The 21184-nt window shown below is 41.6% G+C and overlaps 1 protein-coding gene across 1 annotated transcript in view; it reads right to left on the minus strand.

The window, feature by feature from the left end:
- Positions 1 to 21184, minus strand: part of pex14 (peroxisomal biogenesis factor 14) — a 315467-nt gene that overhangs the window by 245340 nt on the left and 48943 nt on the right. The window contains exon 2 of the mRNA XM_060938413.1: positions 17330 to 17374. Coding sequence (XP_060794396.1) covers positions 17330 to 17374 — 45 coding nt within the window. The remainder of the gene's footprint in view (positions 1 to 17329; positions 17375 to 21184) is intronic.

Consider the following 21184-nt stretch of genomic DNA (forward strand, 5'->3'; position numbering starts at 1 on the left):
CTCACTGATGTTACTTAGCATCAGACAGTTGCTATTAGCTTAGCGGCTAATCAGCTCAGCTCCAGCGATCCCATTCCCAATGGCTGTGCACAATTAGCAGCCATGTAACCGTAATATCAGTAGCTGGACAACAATTGCAGTATGAGAGGTCTATGCTCACTTCGAAGAAAAGTGCCTAGTCCGTAGCAGTATGCTTCAGAGCAACTTCAATACCATGCAGTAATGGCGTGTTGATATTGGTAACGGCGTTATAACAATTGTAGCTAATTAATTAGATTACCCGGCGTTATAACAGCCTTTATTTTAACGCCGTTATTCCCATCACTGAATGTTCTGTACTTCTAGCACTTGACTATTTTCAACGCCATCATGGCCACCTGAAACCGTCTCTAAGCTGGAGCCATTTGTCCTCCGCTCCGATACAAACCCCTCGACATCAGTGCCGCGTTTGACTAAATGTTTCGCGCTGTAGAAAAGGGAATGTGAGTGGAGGGCAGCGACTGGGACTGAATGTGCGGATGCTCGCAGTTAGATTTAGAATAGATTCTAATAATTCCAATTCGAGAATTTTAAACTCATAGGTTAACCGACTTTAACCGGCTAATGAGGCTTGGTGGTCGGTCAAGATTTTTTTTTTAGTTTTCACCATCCCTAATGGGGACCAGCTCCTTCAGCAGCTTCACGTCGACCAACACCGTTCACCAGTCGCCCTCACTCAGTTCAGCAGATCAGTCTGGTTTCAGTGGTTAAGTTTCTATCCAACAAGATTCATGTAGGAAAAGACAAATTAAACAAGTTTAATTTGTGCAGTTACATGTCAAAGCAATTTTTGGGAATGTAATGGGCGATTTTTATTTCCTTTAAACAGAACCGACTGAATTTATCAGCAGATACGTCTGCGCCGATGTTAGCGTGGACACAGATCAGTGCAGCGAAGGCACCATGAGGAGGGTAGTTTAAATGCCACAAGTGTTTTTTACCTTGAGTGATGAGGCAGAGATTGAGGCCCACTTTACACGGGGACGGTCTGAAACAAAAACGCAAAAGTCCGTTTTCGTTCTCACTTTTTTCCGCGTCTACACGACCGTTTTCAAGGAGGAAATCTGCGTCTATACGGTGACGCATAAATGTGTGGAATTCAATTGGATGTGCATGCCAGGCGGCTAGGCGGTGCTGTGAAAGACCTCCGCTATGTCTGTACGCATGCGCAACGTCTTCCGTCTTGTCTGATCTGCACATCTGCGCCGCGAAAACTTTGACTACTCTGGCTATGGCAAGTAAGAAAGTAAGTAAAAAAGTAAGAGCGTACTATACCCGCCTCTGTTCATTAACGGTATATGTGCAGATTCGGTATAGATGTTCGAAGGACTCCTGGACGTTTATTAAAGCTGCCAGAGCAGCTTGAAGGTCCGTTGGATCGATGTAATCAGACATGCTCTTACTTTTTCACTTACTTTCTTACTTCCCGGGCTGGCATGTACAGTATATGACATATGTATGACGTAAACGTGTACCCGACGTGAGCAGATCCGAGCCGAGTTTCGCATATTGGGTAGTTTAAACGGATATGCAACGGGGGCTGTTTTTAACTTATCCACTCTGGAAGGCGTTTTCAATTTTTTCCGTTTTTCAGCCTCGGAAACGCCGTCCGTGTAGACGAAAGGCACTTCTGATAAAATATTTAGTCGCTTTTACCCGACAGCGTCCTCGTGTAAACGGGCCCTGATGTGGCTGATGCTGATAATCAAAATGACAACTCGGTTTCCACTTTCTTTAATAGACTACAGGTTCTAAGAGATAAATGTAGAATTGGGTTGAAACCCTTAAAATCACAACTTTTTTCCACTGCTAAGGGATTTTTAAACTTGTAACTTTACTTATGACTGATAGAAGCTACATGTCTGCAGGTTTCAGAACTACAGTGTCAGTGGATGACAAGTTGCTGAACTATATATAAATTGAAAAAATTTTTCATTCTGTGACGGGTTTTCCCAGGCCAACAAACCACAGAACAACAAGCAGAACTCAAAGCCAATGGGGATGCCTTCACCACCACCACCTCATACTTCTTGTTACTAGTCTGTCTGCCAGAACAAAACATACTTTACGCAAGAAGGAAGCTATTGGAGAAAAAGCGTCAACAATTCAGTTCATCTGCTGGTTACAGTAATACGTCCATATAAATCCTACAAACATTCAACCACTTGTTTTTGAGATCTTGTGCCAACAAGCATCTCGCATGGACGGACAAATGGATAGACGAGCGGAAAACATAATACCTCCACCATCTACTGGCTTATCAGCTAGACATGGCACCAAGCCAACCCAATATTGGATGAAAATCGGGTTTTGGGGGGGGGGAAAACGTATTTTTAGAAATGGAACTGTTTGGACATGAAGAGGAATGGCTGATTTTAGGGTTGAGTAATTGCACACTCTGATTGGCTACCCTACTACTAGGATATCAGCTCATATACCGTGAGTAGAGAAAAACAAAATGGCAGAGCATGTTGCTGAACCAACAGAGGACAGAAAAAAAAAAAAAACCTACTCGAAAACAAAACTCCAAAAATACAAAATATGGAATAAAAGTATTTGATGGTAAGAAGATATCTTTTTATTTTTCAAGAATTATTATAGCATTTATCACAGATTGTTCCTGTCATTTCACTGGCTTGTTTACATTCTAAGCAGAAATGATTGTCGGACGTTGTGTATAAAGTTTTTAATTGATCGAATTTGCAAAAAATAAAAATGCTCCATTTCTCAAAATCCAGTGAATGCAGATAGAATAAAACGGTTATTCCACTCACTCAATCTCGTCGTACATGGATTATAGACAATTCAGTGCTACGCGCCTTGTCAGCCATCAGCTCATGTACGACTCGATCTCCTGGAATAACTTAATTATTTTTTTCGCGGTGCGGTTTCCATTAAATCCTGCGCTCTGATTGGCTGGCGAGCGAGTCTGTATCCTACGATACAGACCCCGGATACAGACCTCTGGCGACTCGCTCGTTCACAAAAACAAACAAACAAACAAACAAACAAACAAACAAACATCGGAGAAATTTGTGTCAACATTTATTTTCACATTTCTCAGGAGAATAGCATTAATTTTACAGCATGGATAGCGATAACAACAGTGTTCACAGCGAAAGCGAGTTTTACTACCCTGAGGAAGAAGAAATAAAAGAAAACATTTCAGGAGAAAGCTAAAAACCTCTAACTGCTGCTAACGCCAAGCAAAAACATGGCTGAATCCTGAATGACTCCTATTTGTACAAATAGGGGACTACATAGGCAGCAAAATGTAGTTTTTTTCCTGCCATGGAAGTGCACTTGTATACCGAGGAGGAAGCAATTTGCATTACAGCCATGAATGAGGATTCAAAATGGCGGCTCGGCTCGGTTTTCCCTTTCGGGCGCTCTCGTTTTCTGTTAGAATTTGGTTAAGAAAAAAATAAATATATTATTTACCAGCTTAAGGTCAGTCCATATGGTGAAATACTGTGACCTCGGCCTTAAATACTTTCAAGACCTCGGTCACGGTATTTCACGATACGGACCTCCCAGCTGGTTGGTTGGTTGATTAATTAATTAATTAATTAATTAATTACATACATACATACATATATTTTAGAGCAGTCAAAATTTTTTTTAAAGCTTGGCAGTTTTTAAAGACAATAATATCAGATAAATATCATTATCAGCTCATAACTCAAGGTTTTAATATCTATACCTTTATTAATGGGCTTAACTAGCTAACTACTTTATTACATTGTGTTAGCTACTATTTTTTCACAACCAAACATTGGACTTATCTTGGGGTGGTTTCACACTTGGTCCCTTTCAGCCATCTAACCGAACTCAGATCGATGACTCAGCATTTTTTGCGCATATGTGAACACTCCAACCGTACCCAGACCCCTTTAAAGCGAACCAAACTGAGACCACCTCAGGAGGTGGTCTCAGTACGGTTCGCTAAAAATCAACGGTACGGTGCGCCTAATCTGCGCATTGTGAACAAAAAGCGCACCGGGTTCACTTCGCCTTTTTCACTGTAGTTTAACCTTCTTCGTTTGCCGTAGTTGGTCACGTGACTGTAGCAGGGAAACTCAACTTCCTTTTGGAACTTACCACAGCCGCTTTACAGTTCTCTGAACTTACTGACTGATGAGTCGGCCACAATAATATATATATATATATATATATATATATATATATATATATATATATATATATATATATATATATAAATAAAATTTTCCTTAATCTGCACTATTTTGATCAAAGAATACAGTAGGGCAAGCATGGCAGCAGACATTTTGATTCAAGAGAAAATTACCCAGAATTCCATGCACTGGGGGTCTGAGGGCTCTAGAGGACCTGGTGTGAACAGAAAAAGGACTGAGGCCCTATCAAAGCTTAACTGGACCAGAAAGAGAACCCAGTCCTCTTTGTAATAAATTCATAGTGTGAACACAAAAAGAACCGAGTTCTTTTTCTGTTGGTCCACTTTTTGGTCCACTTAAAGAGGACTAAGTCTGGTTCCTTTAAAGGGGACCAGGTGTGAAAACACCCTTAGAAAAAGGTGATCTAGTCTAATCCTCTATACTGTATACAAACGTTTAATTAATAAATAGTGTACATGCAGTAAGGGCTGAGAAATTGGTATGTACAATAAAAGCTGAAAAAAGTAAAAGGAAGTCGTGCCTTCTGCACAATAAACCGTTAGGTTATCAGATTTCAAAAAAGGCTTGATTTCCTGATTGGAAGTATGTCAAAAGACTTTCAGTGTTTCAGCAAAGAGGACAGAAGTATAACTGAAAATTGAGTCTATTAAAAAAAAAGAAAAAGAAAATAAATGGGCTTTTGATGTGGTAAGATGTCCGGCATAAATCTGCTGCATGCGGACCCTGAGGAATCAGCTTCACTGATCTGGATCAGACGGGACACAGAAAAGCAAAAACCGCAGAATAATGGAATATGGACTCCACTCATCTTGATCAACCCAATGCTTTTCAAAGAGGAAGAAAGGAAAAAAAAATAAAATCCGAACTGGTAACATCAAAAAAAGAAAGCAGGATGTAATTTTTGAAAAGAGAGTCTCCAAATAATTCATGCAGATAAGCATTGGAGAGTCATGGGGTTTCATAGAAAAGCCATTTCTCTGTTCAAACAGGAAACTGAGAATTATGGTTTGTGTCATGCTTCAATTGTGTCAAGAGCGTCTCATACCAGTAAACAAACAAGTTGTTCAAGAGGGGATTCTACAAAAAAAAGAAAAGAAAAAAAGAACCACACGCACGAAGGGGAAAGCCTGACGACAAAGCAAAGCTTTTACAGGAAAAAAGCAGGTGATTCACCTCGAATCAATGATGTGTAGTGAGTCAAAAAGAGCCACCTGTGCTAAAGCGAGAGGCCTGAGCAAGCCCGCAGCCGTAAACTCGTTTTCTGCAGCCCTCGAGAAGTTATCCGAGCACGCACGATAAATCTGACGTGAAATCATAATCATAAAAGCAATTAGCTGACCCTGCGCCGCTCGTCCTTGGACATGACAGTGAGAATTCATACAGAGTCCTCCAAGGATCCTGAAACGGAGGGAGGGAAGGGAAGGGGAGAAAAGTGCAACACAGCAACAATAAAGCCCTTCCTGTGTCATTAAGCACAGACTCCGAGAGGCTCGGGATGTGCAAGTGGCACTCTTAAAAACACATCACTACACTGAGCTCCCACTTCGGTCAATGAGCACTCGGAGTGAGGTGACGGAAACAGAAACAGTTACCAGGCCTGGCTGTTATCGTTATCGTCGTCATCATAATACACGTTAAACAGGCTTGAGAAAACTCACTGCGAGGCACAGATACTAGTATAGGGCTACCAAAAACACACACAAAGCTCCAATACTCTTTGGCATCATGCTCACAATCATAACAGTAACCTGGATGCTTTTCACGATTAACGATGGTAGTCCAAGCAGACTGTGCACTGCAGAAATGTCAAGTGGAAGAAGTACAAAACCTTCCTACAATTAACCTGATAAAACATCGCAAGTGTAAACAGCGCGAGGAGTTCATTGCGAGCAGCAACCCTTGGCTACATGCAAGCTCTTGCCTAGTGAAGCGAAGCCATGGCCTAATGGTTAGAGAAGCAGCTTTGGGACCAAAAGGTTGCTGGTTTGTTTCCCTGGACCAGCCGGAATGGCGGAAATGCCCTTGAGCAAGGTACCTAACCCCCAACTGCTCCCCAGGCTGCTCTGGGCATGTTGCACGTCGCTCTGGATAACAGCGGCTGCTAAATGCCATCGACGTAACGTAGCGTAGCATGTTGTTCGTGATAGCAAGAGATTCTGACGCAATCGAGTCAATGAAACGTGCTTTACTTACAAAAACAAGATCAACTGTGAGTTACTGCTCACTTACGTATCCCCCCCCCACACACACACACTCCCGCTTATATCAGAACACAAGCAATCGAAGGAATAGGACACTTATTATGAATGTTGACTTCGACAAATAATCAACCCTGAAACAAGTAAGTAAAGAGCCGTGTCTCTCCCCAGGGATTTCAAACAGCATCCTGGTAAACTGTCATTATGAAATAGCATCAAAATCCACACTACATGTTTCATAAATACGTTCAGTCGGTAAACAGGAAGTTGATGTGCGACAGACCTGAAACTGGTATACACGGTATAGAACCCCAAGCTGAATCTCGGTACCAAATATCAAGCAGTTGTGATTTGTAGTTGCTGAGAAAAAAGTGTTATGGGAATTGTGTAAACCCACATGGTATATTGGTTTCGTAAATGCATTCAGTCGGTAAACAGGAAGTCGATGTGGGACAGACCTGAAACTGGTATACACGGTACAGAACCCCAAGCTGAATCTCGGTACCAAATATCAAGCAGTTGTGATTTGTAGTTGCTGAGAAAAAAGTGTTATGGGAATTGTGCAAACCCACATGGTATATTGGTTTCGTAAATACATTCAGTCGGTAAACAGGAAGTCGATGTGTGACAGACCTGAAAACGGTATACACGGTATCGAACCCCAAGCTGAATCTCGGTACCAAATATCAAGCAGTTGTGATTTGTAGTTGCTGAGAAAGTGTTATGGAAATTGTGCAAACCCACATGGTATATTGGTTTCGTAAATACATTCAGTCAGTAAACAGGAAGTTGACGTGCGACAGACCTGAAACTGGTATACACGGTATAGAACCACAAGCTGAATCTCGGTACCAAATATCAAGCAGTTGTGATTTGTAGTTGCTGAGAAAAGTGTTATGGGAATTGTGCAAACCCACATGGTATATTGGTTTCGTAAATACATTCAGTCGGTAAACAGGAAGTCGATGTGCGACAGACCTGAAAACGGTATAGGACCCCAAGCTGAATCTCGGTACCAAATATCAAGCAGTTGTGATTTGTAGTTGCTGAGAAAGTGTTATGGGAATTGTGCAAACCCACATGGTATATTGGTTTCGTAAATACATTCAGTCAGTAAACAGGAAGTCGATGTGCGACAGACCTGAAAACGGTATAGAACCCCAAGCTGAATCTCGGTACCAAATATCAAGCAGTTGTGATTTGTAGTTGCTGAGAAAAAAAGTGTTATGGGAATTGTGTAAACCCACATGGTATATTGGTTTCGTAAATACATTCAGTCGGTAAACAGGAAGTCGATGTGCGACAGACCTGAAACTGGTATACACGGTATAGAACCACAAGCTGAATCTCGGTACCAAATATCAAGCAGTTGTGATTTGTAGTTGCTGAGAAAGTGTTATGGGAATTGTGCAAACCCACATGGTATATTGGTTTCGTAAATACATTCAGTCGGTAAACAGGAAGGCGATGTGCGACAGACCTGAAAACGGTATACACGGTATCAAACCCCAAGCTGAAGCTCGGTACCAAGTGTCTATGATTTGTGATTGCTGAGAAAAAGGGTGTTTCGGACAGACGGACGGAGGTAAACCAGTATCCCCCTCCCCCTCCTTCGGATCAGGGGTATAATAAAGAGAAACTATAACTACATTTTTACATTACTCTTAACTGCACTACAACTGAAAGCCAAAACGTGCATCCCTAGAACAGAAAGGAATAATCACCCTTTGTCATTTTAACAAGAAAAAAAAAGAAAGAAAACACATCGAAGGACCCTTCACATCTCGGCCCAGTACGAGTAGCTATCACGAACTTCTCCAAGTGGCCATCTTCCTCAATAATTTTGAATTATCTCCGAGCCTCGAGCCCCCATACCGACCATAATTCCCTTTACTGCAGGCTGCTCCAATAAAGGATTACAATTAAAGTAACAATCAAAAGTGGAAAAACAGGCAAAAATGAGATCTAAATTGCTGCAAAGCTTCACCAAAGGTATTAGTGGATCAGATTTATTACCAGTCACCACCTCTGGACTTTCATAACCAAGATGAAAACGGAGGGCCGTCGTCTTGGTCCTGAGCCGTGCCTCCGGCTCAAAACTGTTGCATTCCACAAACCCTGTTTGAACGCAGCTCATTTTCAAAACTAAACACCGAAGCAACAGATGTCTGCTGTAACTGAGGGGCACTGAGGGACAAACGGAGAAATGAAGGGAAAAATGGAATAAGTGAATAGTGAAAGAAAGTCTGATACAGCAGCTACAAATGTTAATGTTGGCATCTTGTCAATTTGTACCCGAATCCTGGGCTTTGTGATGTGTTTAAAAAAAAAAAAAAAACCCACGACATGATGGCGATAGCAGAGGGGCTCCGGAAATTTATAGACTGCTGAGCCAAAACAGATCACTTCAAAGCGCCTTATTTAACGCTTGCTAAATTTTTCATCACAGTCGCTTAATATCCTGGGGAAGGGGAGCTTTTGAAGTCGCAGCGAGACCGGAATGTTCTTCTGACAACTTTCCCTTTTTTTCCCCCCCCCGCCTCTCCTCCTTTTTACCTCCTCCCTTAGCTTCTGCATCCCTGCCTCTTTCAACAGGAGGCCAGTGATATTTGGGGCACAGAGAGCGACCCCGGCATGCAGAGCCGGCCCGCAGTAGGCAGCGTGGTCATCACCTCCAACAAAAACACACCTGGAGGACTGTGGTCAGAATACAGAATCCTTGAAATCCTGTAAGGTGCGAGTCGGGGCCTCCATGGATTGGACTTGTTTGTCCAGTGCATCCCACGGATGATCCTTCGGATTGAGATCTTGGGAATTTCTGGGGCCAAGTCAACACCTTGAACTCGGTCATGTTCCTCAAGCCATTTTTGCAGCGTTGCAGGACGCGTTATCCTGGTGAAAGAGGCCACTGCTATTAGCGAATACTGCTGCCATGAAGGGGTGTACTCGGCTTGCAAGTATGTTTCGGTAGGTGGTACGTGGCGAAGTAACATCCACACGAATTCCAGGACCCAAGGTTTCCCAGCAGAACCTTGCCCAGATCATCACACTGTCTCCGTCAGCCTGGCCATGCCTTAAGGCCTCTGCATGCTCTTGCGACAAGGCTTTCGCAGATAGCTTTTCGCAGACAGTTGTAATTTATCATTCAGCGGGGAGTAATAGGCATGCGCGATGTTATTCACTGCCACAACGCAAGGGGGCGCGAAGTCGCGAAATCGCTAGGAGTAGTTGGTGGGTGTGGTTAGTGGAGTGTTTATCCTCCGGTTACTTATAATGACTAGAACTGGAGTCGTATAGATGTACGTACTTCCTCACTTCCTCGATCAACCGCTCTTCGTGCTGCTCCATCTTCGCTCGTGTTTTTAAAAATGGCGGTCGTGAAAACAAAAACCAGGAAAGTAGGGAAGCAGAAGTGCGTGTACAGCGGATGTAGAGTGGACCAATCAGAGCCCTCTTGTCTGCGACGCTGTCTGCGGTGGTCACAATTTTTGGGAGGTGCGCGCAGAGAGTCTGCGAAGGGGGGGGGCCTTCGCAGACGCCATCTGCGAGGACTGGGTTGTCAGCATAAATTGGCCTTTACACGTGCCCATTTTTCCTGATTTGGACACATCAACTTCAAGAACTCACTGCTCATTTGTTGCCCAATATATCCCACCTCGCTGTAACGAGATAATTAACAAATATTCCACGAAATCGACTCGTACACGACCTGATCGCCATCTATAAGCCATGTATGACGAGACTGAGTTTAATAACTGTTATTCTATCCACATTCACTTGATTTTGAGAAACAGAGCATTTTTAAATTTTGATTTTTTGCAAATTCGATAAATTAAAAAGAACTTTACACAAAACATCCGACAAAATCATTTCCGCCCAGGTGGACTTCTTAAAAACCTATTGATGACTTCACAAATTGACTTTAGTGTTGTTTTTTTGGAGAAAGGGCCATCTTGCTGTCGTGCCAAGGTATAGATTAGCTTTAGACATTTATTTAAAGCTAGACGGCCTTTCGATTTCATAAAAATCGGTGAAATTTAGCTCCGTCTGAAATGTGGTCATTGTGATATATGTTTATTTCTGTAATATCTCACAAAATATCAGGCCATTCTGTGGCTGGGAAGTGATTTAATTTGAGGAGATTAAAGCAAATAATGTGCATGAAATCGCTCGCTTCGCGCAGTCAAGCAGACAGAGGAAGTCCGTGTGCGCATGTGCAGGTTTACCTTCTTCTTTTGGGTTTTACGGCAGCTGGCATCCACAGTGTTGCATTACTGCCATCTACAGGTTTACCTTTGACTTTGCACTGACAGTTACATCATTCTGTCGCTAAACGAACAGCCGATCACACCGAGGTGCTCGCTGACCGCCGATATTTATTAGTTTGGTCCTGCGTTTCCTTTCCTTCGTATATAACATAACGTCTTTTCTTCTCGCTTTCTTTCCATTACTGTAGTTGGTCTTTCACGTTTCATTCGCACACTCGCGTCCTCCATTTTTCTCTCCGGTTTCAAATTTGCATCCCACAATGCCTTGCGTGAACAGGGAAAGCCCACCACGTGATACATGACATAGTATCTTGAATTGGGTCATGGTGAAGCAGGAAAAAAATAGCGGCGAATTTAGGGCCATGTGGCCTTAAATTCATTAATTGTTCTATTAGAAAAAAACCTAATAAAATTGGAAGTCTGTGATTTGAATTCAGTAGCTTTCGCTCCACTAAACAAAAATAACTGGGTGTCCGGGAAAATCCTTTTTATGACCTGCACTTGAAAAATCTGAAAGGAAGTCTAGCTTTAATTCTTCCTTGGACATTTCAGTTCTGTAATTTTCAAACTTTTGAGCTTTTGTATCAGTCTTAAAATATATATACACACAACCCCAATTCCAAAAAAGTTGGGACACTGTAAAACAAATACAGAATATGGCAATTTACAAAATATGGAAACCCTATAATTTCATTGAAAATAGTACAAAGATAACATATTAAATTTTGAAACTGAGAAATGTCATTGTTTTTTGAAAAATATATCCTCATTTTGACATTGATGTCAGCAATACATTTAAAAAAAGTTGGGACAGGGGCAACAAAAGACTGAAAAAGTTGTGTAATGATAAAAAAATAATAATAATTTGGTTAATTGGCAACAGGTCAGTAATATGATTGGGGAAGAACATCCCAGAGAGGCGGAGTCTCTCAGAAGTAAAGATGTGGAGGGGTTCACTGCTCTGTGAAAAACTGCGTGGGCAAACAGTGCAACAATTTAAGAACAACATTCCTCAATGTAAAATTGCAAAGAATTTGTGGATCACATCATCTGTGGTACATAATATCATGAAAAGATTCAGAGAATCTGGAGAAATCTCTGTATGCAAGAGACAAGGCTGAAAACTGACATTGGATGCCTGTGATCTTCAGACCCTCAGGAGACACTGCATTAAAAGCAGACACGTGTCTGGAGTGGAAATCATTGTATGGGCTCAGGAACACTTCAGAAAACCATCGTCTGTGAAAAGAGTTCATTACTGCATCCACAAATGCAAGTTAAAACCAGATATAAACAATATCCAGAAACACCACCACCTTCTCTGGGCCCGAGCTCTTTTACGATGGACTGAGGCGAAGTGGAAAATTGTCCCGAGGTCTGACGAATCAAAAGTAGAAATTCTTTTTAGAAATCATGGACACCATGTCTTCCAGGCTAAAAAGAGGAGAGGGACCATCCGGCTTGTTATCAGTGCACAGTTCAAAAGCCAGCGTCTGTGATGGTATGAGGGGGCATTCATGAACATGACATGGGTAGCTTGTACATCTGGGAAAACATCATTAATGCTGAATGATATAAACACGTTTCAGAGCAATATGCTGCCATCCAGACAAAATCTTTTTCAGTGAAGGCCTTCCTTCTTTCAGCAAGACAATCCCAAACCGCTTTCTGCACATATTAAAACTGCATGGCTCCGTAGTAAGAGAGTCCAGGTGCTAAACTGGCCTGCCTGCAGTCCAGACCTGTCTCCCGTTTAAAACATTTGGCACATTATGAAGTGCAAAATACAACAAAGGAGACCCCGAACTGTTGAGCAACTGAAATTGTATATCAGGCAAGAATGGGACAACAACATGTCTCTTTCAAAACTACAGCAACTGGTCTCCTCAGTTCTCAAACGTTTACAGAGTTGTTAAAAGTAGAGGTGATGAAATGAAACACAGTGGTAAACACGCCCCTGTCCCAACTTTTTTAAAGCGTGTTGCTGACATCAAATTCAAAATGAGCATATATTTTTCAAAAAACAATAAAATTTCTCAGCTTCAACCTTTGCTATATTATCTTTTTACTATTTTCAATGAAATATAGGGTTTCCATGATTTGCAGTTTACACAGCATGCCAACTTTTTTGGAATTGGGGTTGTATTTTACTGCTTAAAGATGAGGAATGTCAACAAACTGGCAAGATGACAAGCAGTTTGTGAAAAATGCACTAATAATTCTTGAAAAAAGAAAAAAAATTATGTTCTTACCATCAAATACTGTACTTTCATTCCATATTTTGTTGCCATTTTGTATTTTTGGGGTTTTCTTTTCGAGTTTTTATATTTCGTCCTCGGTTGGTTCAGCAACACGCTCCGCCATTTTGTTTTTCTCTACTCACGGTATATGAGCTGATATCCTAGTAGTAGAGTAACCAATCAGAGCACATGATTGCTCATATCCAGTGAATGTGGATAGAATAATCAATGAATGTTATTCACTTCACCTCTCACTGGTCTTCATGTTACGGCTGATCGGTATATACAGTCAGGTCCATAAGTATTTACTGTGATACACTGACGATGATATAATTTTTATAATATCGCCTCTGAACACCATCGAAACGGATTTGAAATGAAGCAATCAAGATGTAATTGAAGTGTAGTATAAAAAATAACAGGAAGTGTGGGCGGGGCCGGCCCCGAGAGCCGGTCGAACCAGGATTGGTGCTGCATTTGAGGGACAATCCAGGGAGGGGAAAAAAAAGGCTCAGGTCCAAACCTGGCCTGATGGAACGAGGTGAGTCAGAAGTGTTTAACGTGACTGGTGTCCCTCTGCTGACACGCCACCTCACGCCAACCCTGCCACCGGTCCCCTTTCCTCTCATCCACATCAAATCCTTTCAGACACAGATTTCAATTATTCACCTCATCCAAATAATGCCTTGTGACATGAATTATCCAGGACTGTAATAATCCACTTAACTGGGAAAGAGCAGCTCATCAAAAAGAGAGAAGAAGGGAAAAGAGCACAGAGACTCGTCGACCAGCTGGGGAGCGCAAACGGCCTTAATAACCTGCGTTTTTAGGAGTGAGGGTTCATATTTCCTAAATTGCCATGAAATCATATTAAACAAGGGAGAACAATTTCGGAAGTAAATCATGCAGTGGCTATAAACATGCCACTGGACACTTTATTAGGAACACTTTATACCTGTTCATTAGTGTAATCATCATGTAGCAGGGCGGCACGGTGGTGTAGTGGTTAGCGCTGGCACCTCACAGCAAGAAGGTCCGGGTTCGAGCCCCGTGGCCAGCGAGGGCCTTTCTGTGCGGAGTTTGCATGTTCTCCCCGTGAGTTTCCTCCGGGTGCTCCGGTTTCCCCCACAGTCCAAAGACATGCAGGTTAGGTTAACTGGTGACTCTAAATTGAGCGTAGGTGTGAATGAGAGTGTGAATGGTTGTCTGTGTCTATGTGTCAGCCCTGTGATGACCTGGCGACTTGTCCAGGGTGTACCCCGCCTTTCGCCCGTAGTCAGCTGGGATAGGCTCCAGCTTGCCTGCGACCCTGTAGAACAGGATAAAGCGGCTAGAGATAATGAGATGAGATGATGAGCTCATGCAGCAGGACAAGACAAAAAAAAAAAAGTGATCTCAGGGGCTTGAGTCTTTCAGAAATTGATCTCCTGGGATTTTCTCGCACAACAAGAAATAATAACCGTGTGCAGTTCTGCAAGGTGGAAACTTCTTGCTCATGAGAGAGGTCAGAGGAAAATGGCCAGACAGGAAGGCAACAGTAACTCACATAACCACTCTTTATAACCACGGTGAGCAGAAAAGCATCTCAGAACGCACATCATGATGCGGAGGAGCTACAGCAGCAACGGGCCACATTAGGTTCCATTCCGAAAGCTACAGTGGGGACAGGATCACTGAAACCGGGCAGTTTGTTATTGCCAAATATTGACCTTGTTTCATTTATTATGGCTTACTGATTACTGTTTATAGTATTTTTTTAAATGCTGAAACATTTCATAATTTTTAAGCCATTTTGGTTGACATTATTTCTTAAGGCGGCACGGTGGTGTAGTGGTTAGCGCTGTCGCCTCACAGCAAGAAGGTCCTGGGTTCGAGCCCCGTGGCCGGCGAGGGCCTTTCTGTGCGGAGTTTGCATGTTCTCCCCGTGTCCGCGTGGGTTTCCTCCGGGTGCTCCGGTTTCCCCCACAGTCCAAAGACATGCAGGTTAGGTTAACTGGTGACTCTAAATTGAGCGTAGGTGTGAATGTGAGTGTGAATGGTTGTCTGTGTCTATGTGTCAGCCCTGTGATGACCTGGCGACTTGTCCAGGGTGTACCCCGCCTTTCGCCCGGAGTCAGCTGGGATAGGCTCCAGCTTGCCTGCGACCCTGTAGAACAGGATAAAGCGGCTAGAGATGATGAGATGAGATTATTTCTTAAAGCTAGATGGCCTTTTCATAAAATCGGTGACATTTAGTTCCCTCTGAAATTTGGTCATTGTGATACATACATATATTATATACATACATATATTATATACATACATATATACATACATATATATTATATATATACACACACACACACACACACACACACAATATATTTATATATATATATATATATATATATATATATATATATATATATATATATATATATATATATATATATATATATATATACACATATACACACATACACACACACGTTATTTACCAGCTGGGAGGTCCGTATGGTGAAATACCGTGACCGAGGTCTTGAAAGTACTGAGCGAGCCCCTCTGGGCCGAGGTCAGTATTTAAGGCCGAGGTCACGGTATTTCACCATACAGGCCGACCTTAAGCTGGTAAATAATATATTTATTTTTTTCTTTACCAAATTCTAACAGAAAACGAGAGCGCCCGAAAGGGAAAACCGAGCCGAGCCGCCATTTTGAATCCTCATTCACGGCTGTAATGCAAATTGCTTCCTCCTCGGTATACAAGTGCACTTCCATGGCAGGAAAAAAACTACATTTTGCTGCCTATATAGTCCCCTATTTATACAAATAGGAGTCATTCAGGATTCAGCTATGTTGTTGCTCTTTCATCTTCTCAATCATTATGTATTAGGTTTTTTATTTTTCATTTTTATGTTACAACACATATTAAAGCTAGACGGCCTTTCGATTTCATAAAATCGGTGAAATTCGGTTCCCTTTGAAATGTGGTCATCGTGATAGATGTTTATTTCTGTAATATCTCACAAAATATCAGGCCATTCTGTGGCTGGGAAGTTATTTAATTTGAGGGGATTAAAGCAAATAATGTGCATGAAATCACTCGCTTTGCGCAGTCAAGCAGACAGAGGAAGTCTGTGTGCGCGCGCATGCGCAGGTTTACCTTCTTTTGGGTTTTACGGCAGCTGGCATCCACAGTGTTGCATTACTGCCATCTACAGGTTTACCTTTGAGCGTGCGCCGACAGTTACACTGACATTCTATCGCTAAACGAACAGATGATCACACCGAGGTGCTCGCTGACCGCCGATATTTATTAGTTTGGTCCCGCGTTTCCTTTCCTTCGTATATAACGTAACGTCTTTTCTTCTTGCTTTCTTTTCGTTACTGTAGTCAGTCTTTCACATTTCATTCGCACACTCACGTCCTCCATTTTTCTCTCCTGTTTCAAATTTGTGCCTTGCGCGAACGGGGAAAGCCCACCACGTGATGCATGACGTAGTATCTTGAATCAGGTCATGGTGAAGCAGGAAAAAATAGCAGGGAATTTAGGGCCACATGGAGATAAATTCATTATTGTTCTGTTGAAGTCTGTGATCTGAATTCAGTAGCTTTCGGTCCACTAAACAAAAATAACTGGGTGTCAGGGAAAATTCTTTCTATGACCCAAGCTTGAGGGAAAAAAATAAAATTCACAGTACTGTACTTTGACACCTCTACTTTAAGAAAAAAAAAAAATTCTGCAAAGATCATGTTAGGTAGATACGGACGTGGTTTAAACACCGATGTAGAAAAATGGATCCAGAGATCGGGACAATTTTCATCGTGACGATGGTCATTTTTTAATCTTTTATTTCTTACATGTTAAACGGAACGTGAAATAAATAAGCAAAAAGCAGTTGCTTTCAACAGCATGTCGGATATTCTCTTTTTCAGTTTGGGGATAACCAGACTGTAAAATGCTACACCTTGTGGTTGTGATACATGCAAAAGAGAAACATATGTCAGTTCTGGAAAGTCTGTAGTGTTCAGAACTGTATGTAGTAGATAATGTCAAAGTTTCACCACGTGAAAGGTTTTTCCCAGACAATCACACGCTAAACGTACACCGTTTTTAGTCACAATGAGTATCAGTTTGCATGCTGACCTAGATGGATAAAGACAAGGCAATGCAGCCGTGTCCAAACCCTGTGAGCGATTTATAAATCAGGAGATATATATGTTTTGCTGTGTGAAAATCTGCAGAATTATAAGTGCCCAGAAAATTTTATCCAAGTTGTTTTTTTTGTTGTTTTTTTTTAAAGGAGGGGTTAATGAGACTAGACTTGGCATTCAGACAAAAAAAAATTAAATTAATTTAATAGATAGATAGATAGATAGATAGATAGATAGATAGATAGATAGATAGATAGATAGATAGATAGATAGATAGATAGATAAATTCTTACCAGAGCTTCCCGTGCTGGAGCGTCTTCTCTACCTGGAGGGCCGCTCTGCAAAGACAACAGCAGATTTGTATTATAGCTCCACCTACAGGCATTTTCTCCACAATACACCCAGACCTGCTCTTTAAAAAGGTTCCTCAAACCTCATATTTTACTATATATGAAAAATATTATAAACAGCCAAGTCACAAATTTTACAAAGCCTTTTTTGTAACTTTTTTTTTTTTTAATGTGACTTAGGATTTCTGGAACTTTTTCAACAAGTACGTATGCGACAATGAAACCGGACACAGGCTGCTGTTCTGCGGGAGAAGAGGGGAAAAAAAAATCCATCCATAATGGTATGATGCGACTTTTTTTTTTGAACAATTTATAGAGCAGCGGCTAGAATTAGACACCTTTTCAGATTTACCAATAAAAAAAATAAAAAAAAGGCTCATTACCTGAGATGGATTTTTTTCAGCACGATCAGCAATCTGAGAAAAACCCGGACGTAATCGTCGCAGGTAAGCATGGTGGAAAGACCACGGACATGTTTTTACTGATCAAATTCACCGATATTTCATGATATCGTTGTCGAAACCGACTTTGTTTCTTACTCTTTCATGTGACAGTCGACATTTTGTATCTAAACACGCGTTTGAGAAGTCACGTGAGGTGTCGATAATAGTGATCACTTTCACCGGTGTCCACCATTATCGACACCCTGTGGAATTAAGTGACATTTACAGCTGTTATGGATCCATCTTTGTGTAACATTGAAGTAGATGAAATACTTTAAAAAAAAAAAGTGCGATTCATAACAGAATGGAATGTTTATAGAGAGTATTTGGAATCCGATTGCAATAAATAAAATTAGACCAGAATTAAATTCCTAGTATATAAAAAAATTACATGCTTGAAATATTCAGATTTTTCTATTCTGTTCAGAAAATTTTTTTTTTCATGGTCTGGTTTCCATCAAATCCTGCGCTCTGATTGGCTGACGAGTGGGGCCGTATCCTACGATACGGACCCCGGTTACGGACCTCTGGCGACTCGCTCGTTCACAATAACAACAAACATTGTAGCAATTTGTGTCAACGTTTATCTTTTTTATAAGATTATCAAAAATCTTATAAATTTTTGCCAGCATTTCTCAGGAGAATAGCATTAATTTTACAGCATGGATAGCGATAACGACAGTGTTCACAGCGAAAGCGAGTTTTACTACCCTGAGGAAGAAGAAATAAAAGAAAACATTTCAGGAGAAAGCTAAAAACCTCTAACTCTTGCTAACGCCGAGCAAAAACATGGCTGAATCCTGAATGACTCAATTTTGTATAAATAGGGGACTACATAGGCGGCAAAATGTAGTTTTTTTCCTGCCATGGAAGTGCACTTGTATACCGAGGAGGAAGCCATTTACATTACAGCCATGAATGACGATTCAAAATGGCGGCTCGGCTTTCCCTTCGGGCGCTCTCGTTTTCTGTTAGAATTTGGTAAAGAAAAAAATAAATATATTATTTACCAGCTTAAGGTCGGTCCGTATGGTGAAATACTGTGAGCTCGGCCTTAAATACTGACCTCGGCCCAGAGGACCTCGCTCAGTACTTTCAAGACCTCGGTCACAGTATTTCACCATACGGACCTCCCAGCTGGTAAATAACATGTATTTTTTGCAGTTTGTTGTAAATATCTACCACATATTACAATATCAGTGGACGTTTTATATTTTGGTTCGAGGAATGACATGCGACCTTTGACCTGGATTTTCATGTAGTTACAATATCAATTGCCTGTTGGCGTTTATTGGTAAACTACAAAACTAGAAATTAATACAAACAACAACAACGGATGATTAACAATGTGATCTACGAAAATACTTCAAAGGTGGGTAGAAAGCGGAACAAAGATTTTCTGATGCAGGTTAAACATCAGTTCATTTGTTTACAAACATTCGAAATCACTTCATTTACGTACGTACCGACATCCATATATTTATAGAAAAGATATTTTGTACTAAATAAGTCTATGGAAAACAAATTTACAATAAAAACTAATGTTTCGTTACCTTAATACGACATACTGATTATTTTTTATAAATAATAATCTGGGTGTCGATAATTGTGGAACAGAGTCACATGATGATGCGCTAAAGGCCTCTGCATGCTCTTGCGACAAGGATTTCGCAGATAGCTTTTCGCAGACAGTTGTAATTTATCGTTGAGCGGGGAGTAATAGGCATGCGCGATGTTATTCACTGCCACAACGCAATGTGGCGCGAAGTCGCGAAATCGCTAGGAGTGGTTGGTGGGTGTGGTTAGTGGAGTGTTTTGTCCTCCGGTTACTTATAATGACTAGAACTGGAGTCGTATAGATGTACGTACTTCCTCACTTCCTCGATCAACCGCTCTTCGTGCTGCTCCATCTTCGCTCGTGTTTTTAAAAATGGCGGTCGTGAAAACAAACCAAACCGGGAAAGTAGGGAAGCAGAAGTGCGTGTACAGCGGATGTAGAGTGGACCAATCAGAGCCCTCTGGTCTGCGACGCTGTCTGCGGTGGTCACAATTTTTGGGAGGTGCGCGCAGAGCGTCTGCAAAGGGGGGGGCTTCGTAGATGCCATCTGCGACGCCATCTGCGACTGGGTTGTCAGCATAAATGACAACTGGGTTGTCAGCATAAATTGGCCTCAAGTAATCAGGAATCAACTCCTCCCCCCAGTGGAAGTTTGAGTAATTATTCATGCACAATTTACGTACTGAAAGTCTTTTCTACTTTTGCAACGGCTGAAAGATCGTTAACGTGCCGATGATCGTAGCCGCTGCTTTAGTTATTTTAACTTAATCTTCTTTCTCTTAAAAAGTTAATAATAAGCTTGTCGTGTTACTGCAAAGAAAGCACAAATTAATCTACTGACACTGGAGACTCCATGCAAAAATGTTAAACATCTGCTTACAGAAACCTTCCCCATGTCAACAGTGATACACTGAGAAATAAGAAGTACTGCTTTTTTAAAAAGCCTTATTATTCCTAATCTTAGATTACGTCGTGTCTGGCGTCCATACAATCAGCACCAGGGAGTGAGAGGGACGGTGAACCACATTCTATATCGGCTGCTGGTGACGATGCACCAAATCGTTCTTTAGCAAAAACTAAACCTCAAAGACGCCCATTGGCCAGGAGAGAGACGGTATCGTAACTGATGGGCGTGTGACGAAGTGGAAGGACTTTCCAGTTGTGTGTCATTTTGATGGACAGGGTTGTAAAATGCATGTTAATATCTTATTAGCCGTGATTTTAATTCTCATTTTTTAATAATAATGACACGTTTAATAGCAGAGACACTCACCAGCCACTTTATTAGGAACACCCATACATCCACCTGCCGATCCCTTGACAGCAGCACGATGGATCAAATCACGCAGATACAAATCAAGAGCTTCAGTTAATGTTCACAATGCTCAAACATCCGAACGGGAAAAACTGTTCTCAAAGTGACTTTCTTTCACTGTGGCGTGGGTGTTGGTTTGAGTATTTCAGAAACTGCTCATCTCCTGAGGTTTTCACACACGACAGTCTCGAGAGTTTACGACAGTTCTGTGGGTGGAAACAAACGCTTTGTTGATAATAGAAATCGGAGGAAAATGGCCAGATTGAGCAGTTCGAGCTGCCAGGAAGGATATAGTAGCTCATATAGAATCGCTCTTTACAACCGTGGTGAGCAGAAAAGCATCTCAGCATGCGCGCGCGCGAGAGAGAGAGCACACACATTGGGTTCCACTCCTGCAGCCAAGAACAGGAATCTTAGGATCCAGAACCAGTTCCTATCAGGGCTTTGAACCAGTTCAAGGAACAAAAAATTAAAACCGGGAA

This window comes from Neoarius graeffei, chromosome 13 (assembly GCF_027579695.1).
Source record: "Neoarius graeffei isolate fNeoGra1 chromosome 13, fNeoGra1.pri, whole genome shotgun sequence".
In the NCBI taxonomy this organism is placed as follows: Eukaryota; Metazoa; Chordata; class Actinopteri; order Siluriformes; family Ariidae; genus Neoarius; species Neoarius graeffei.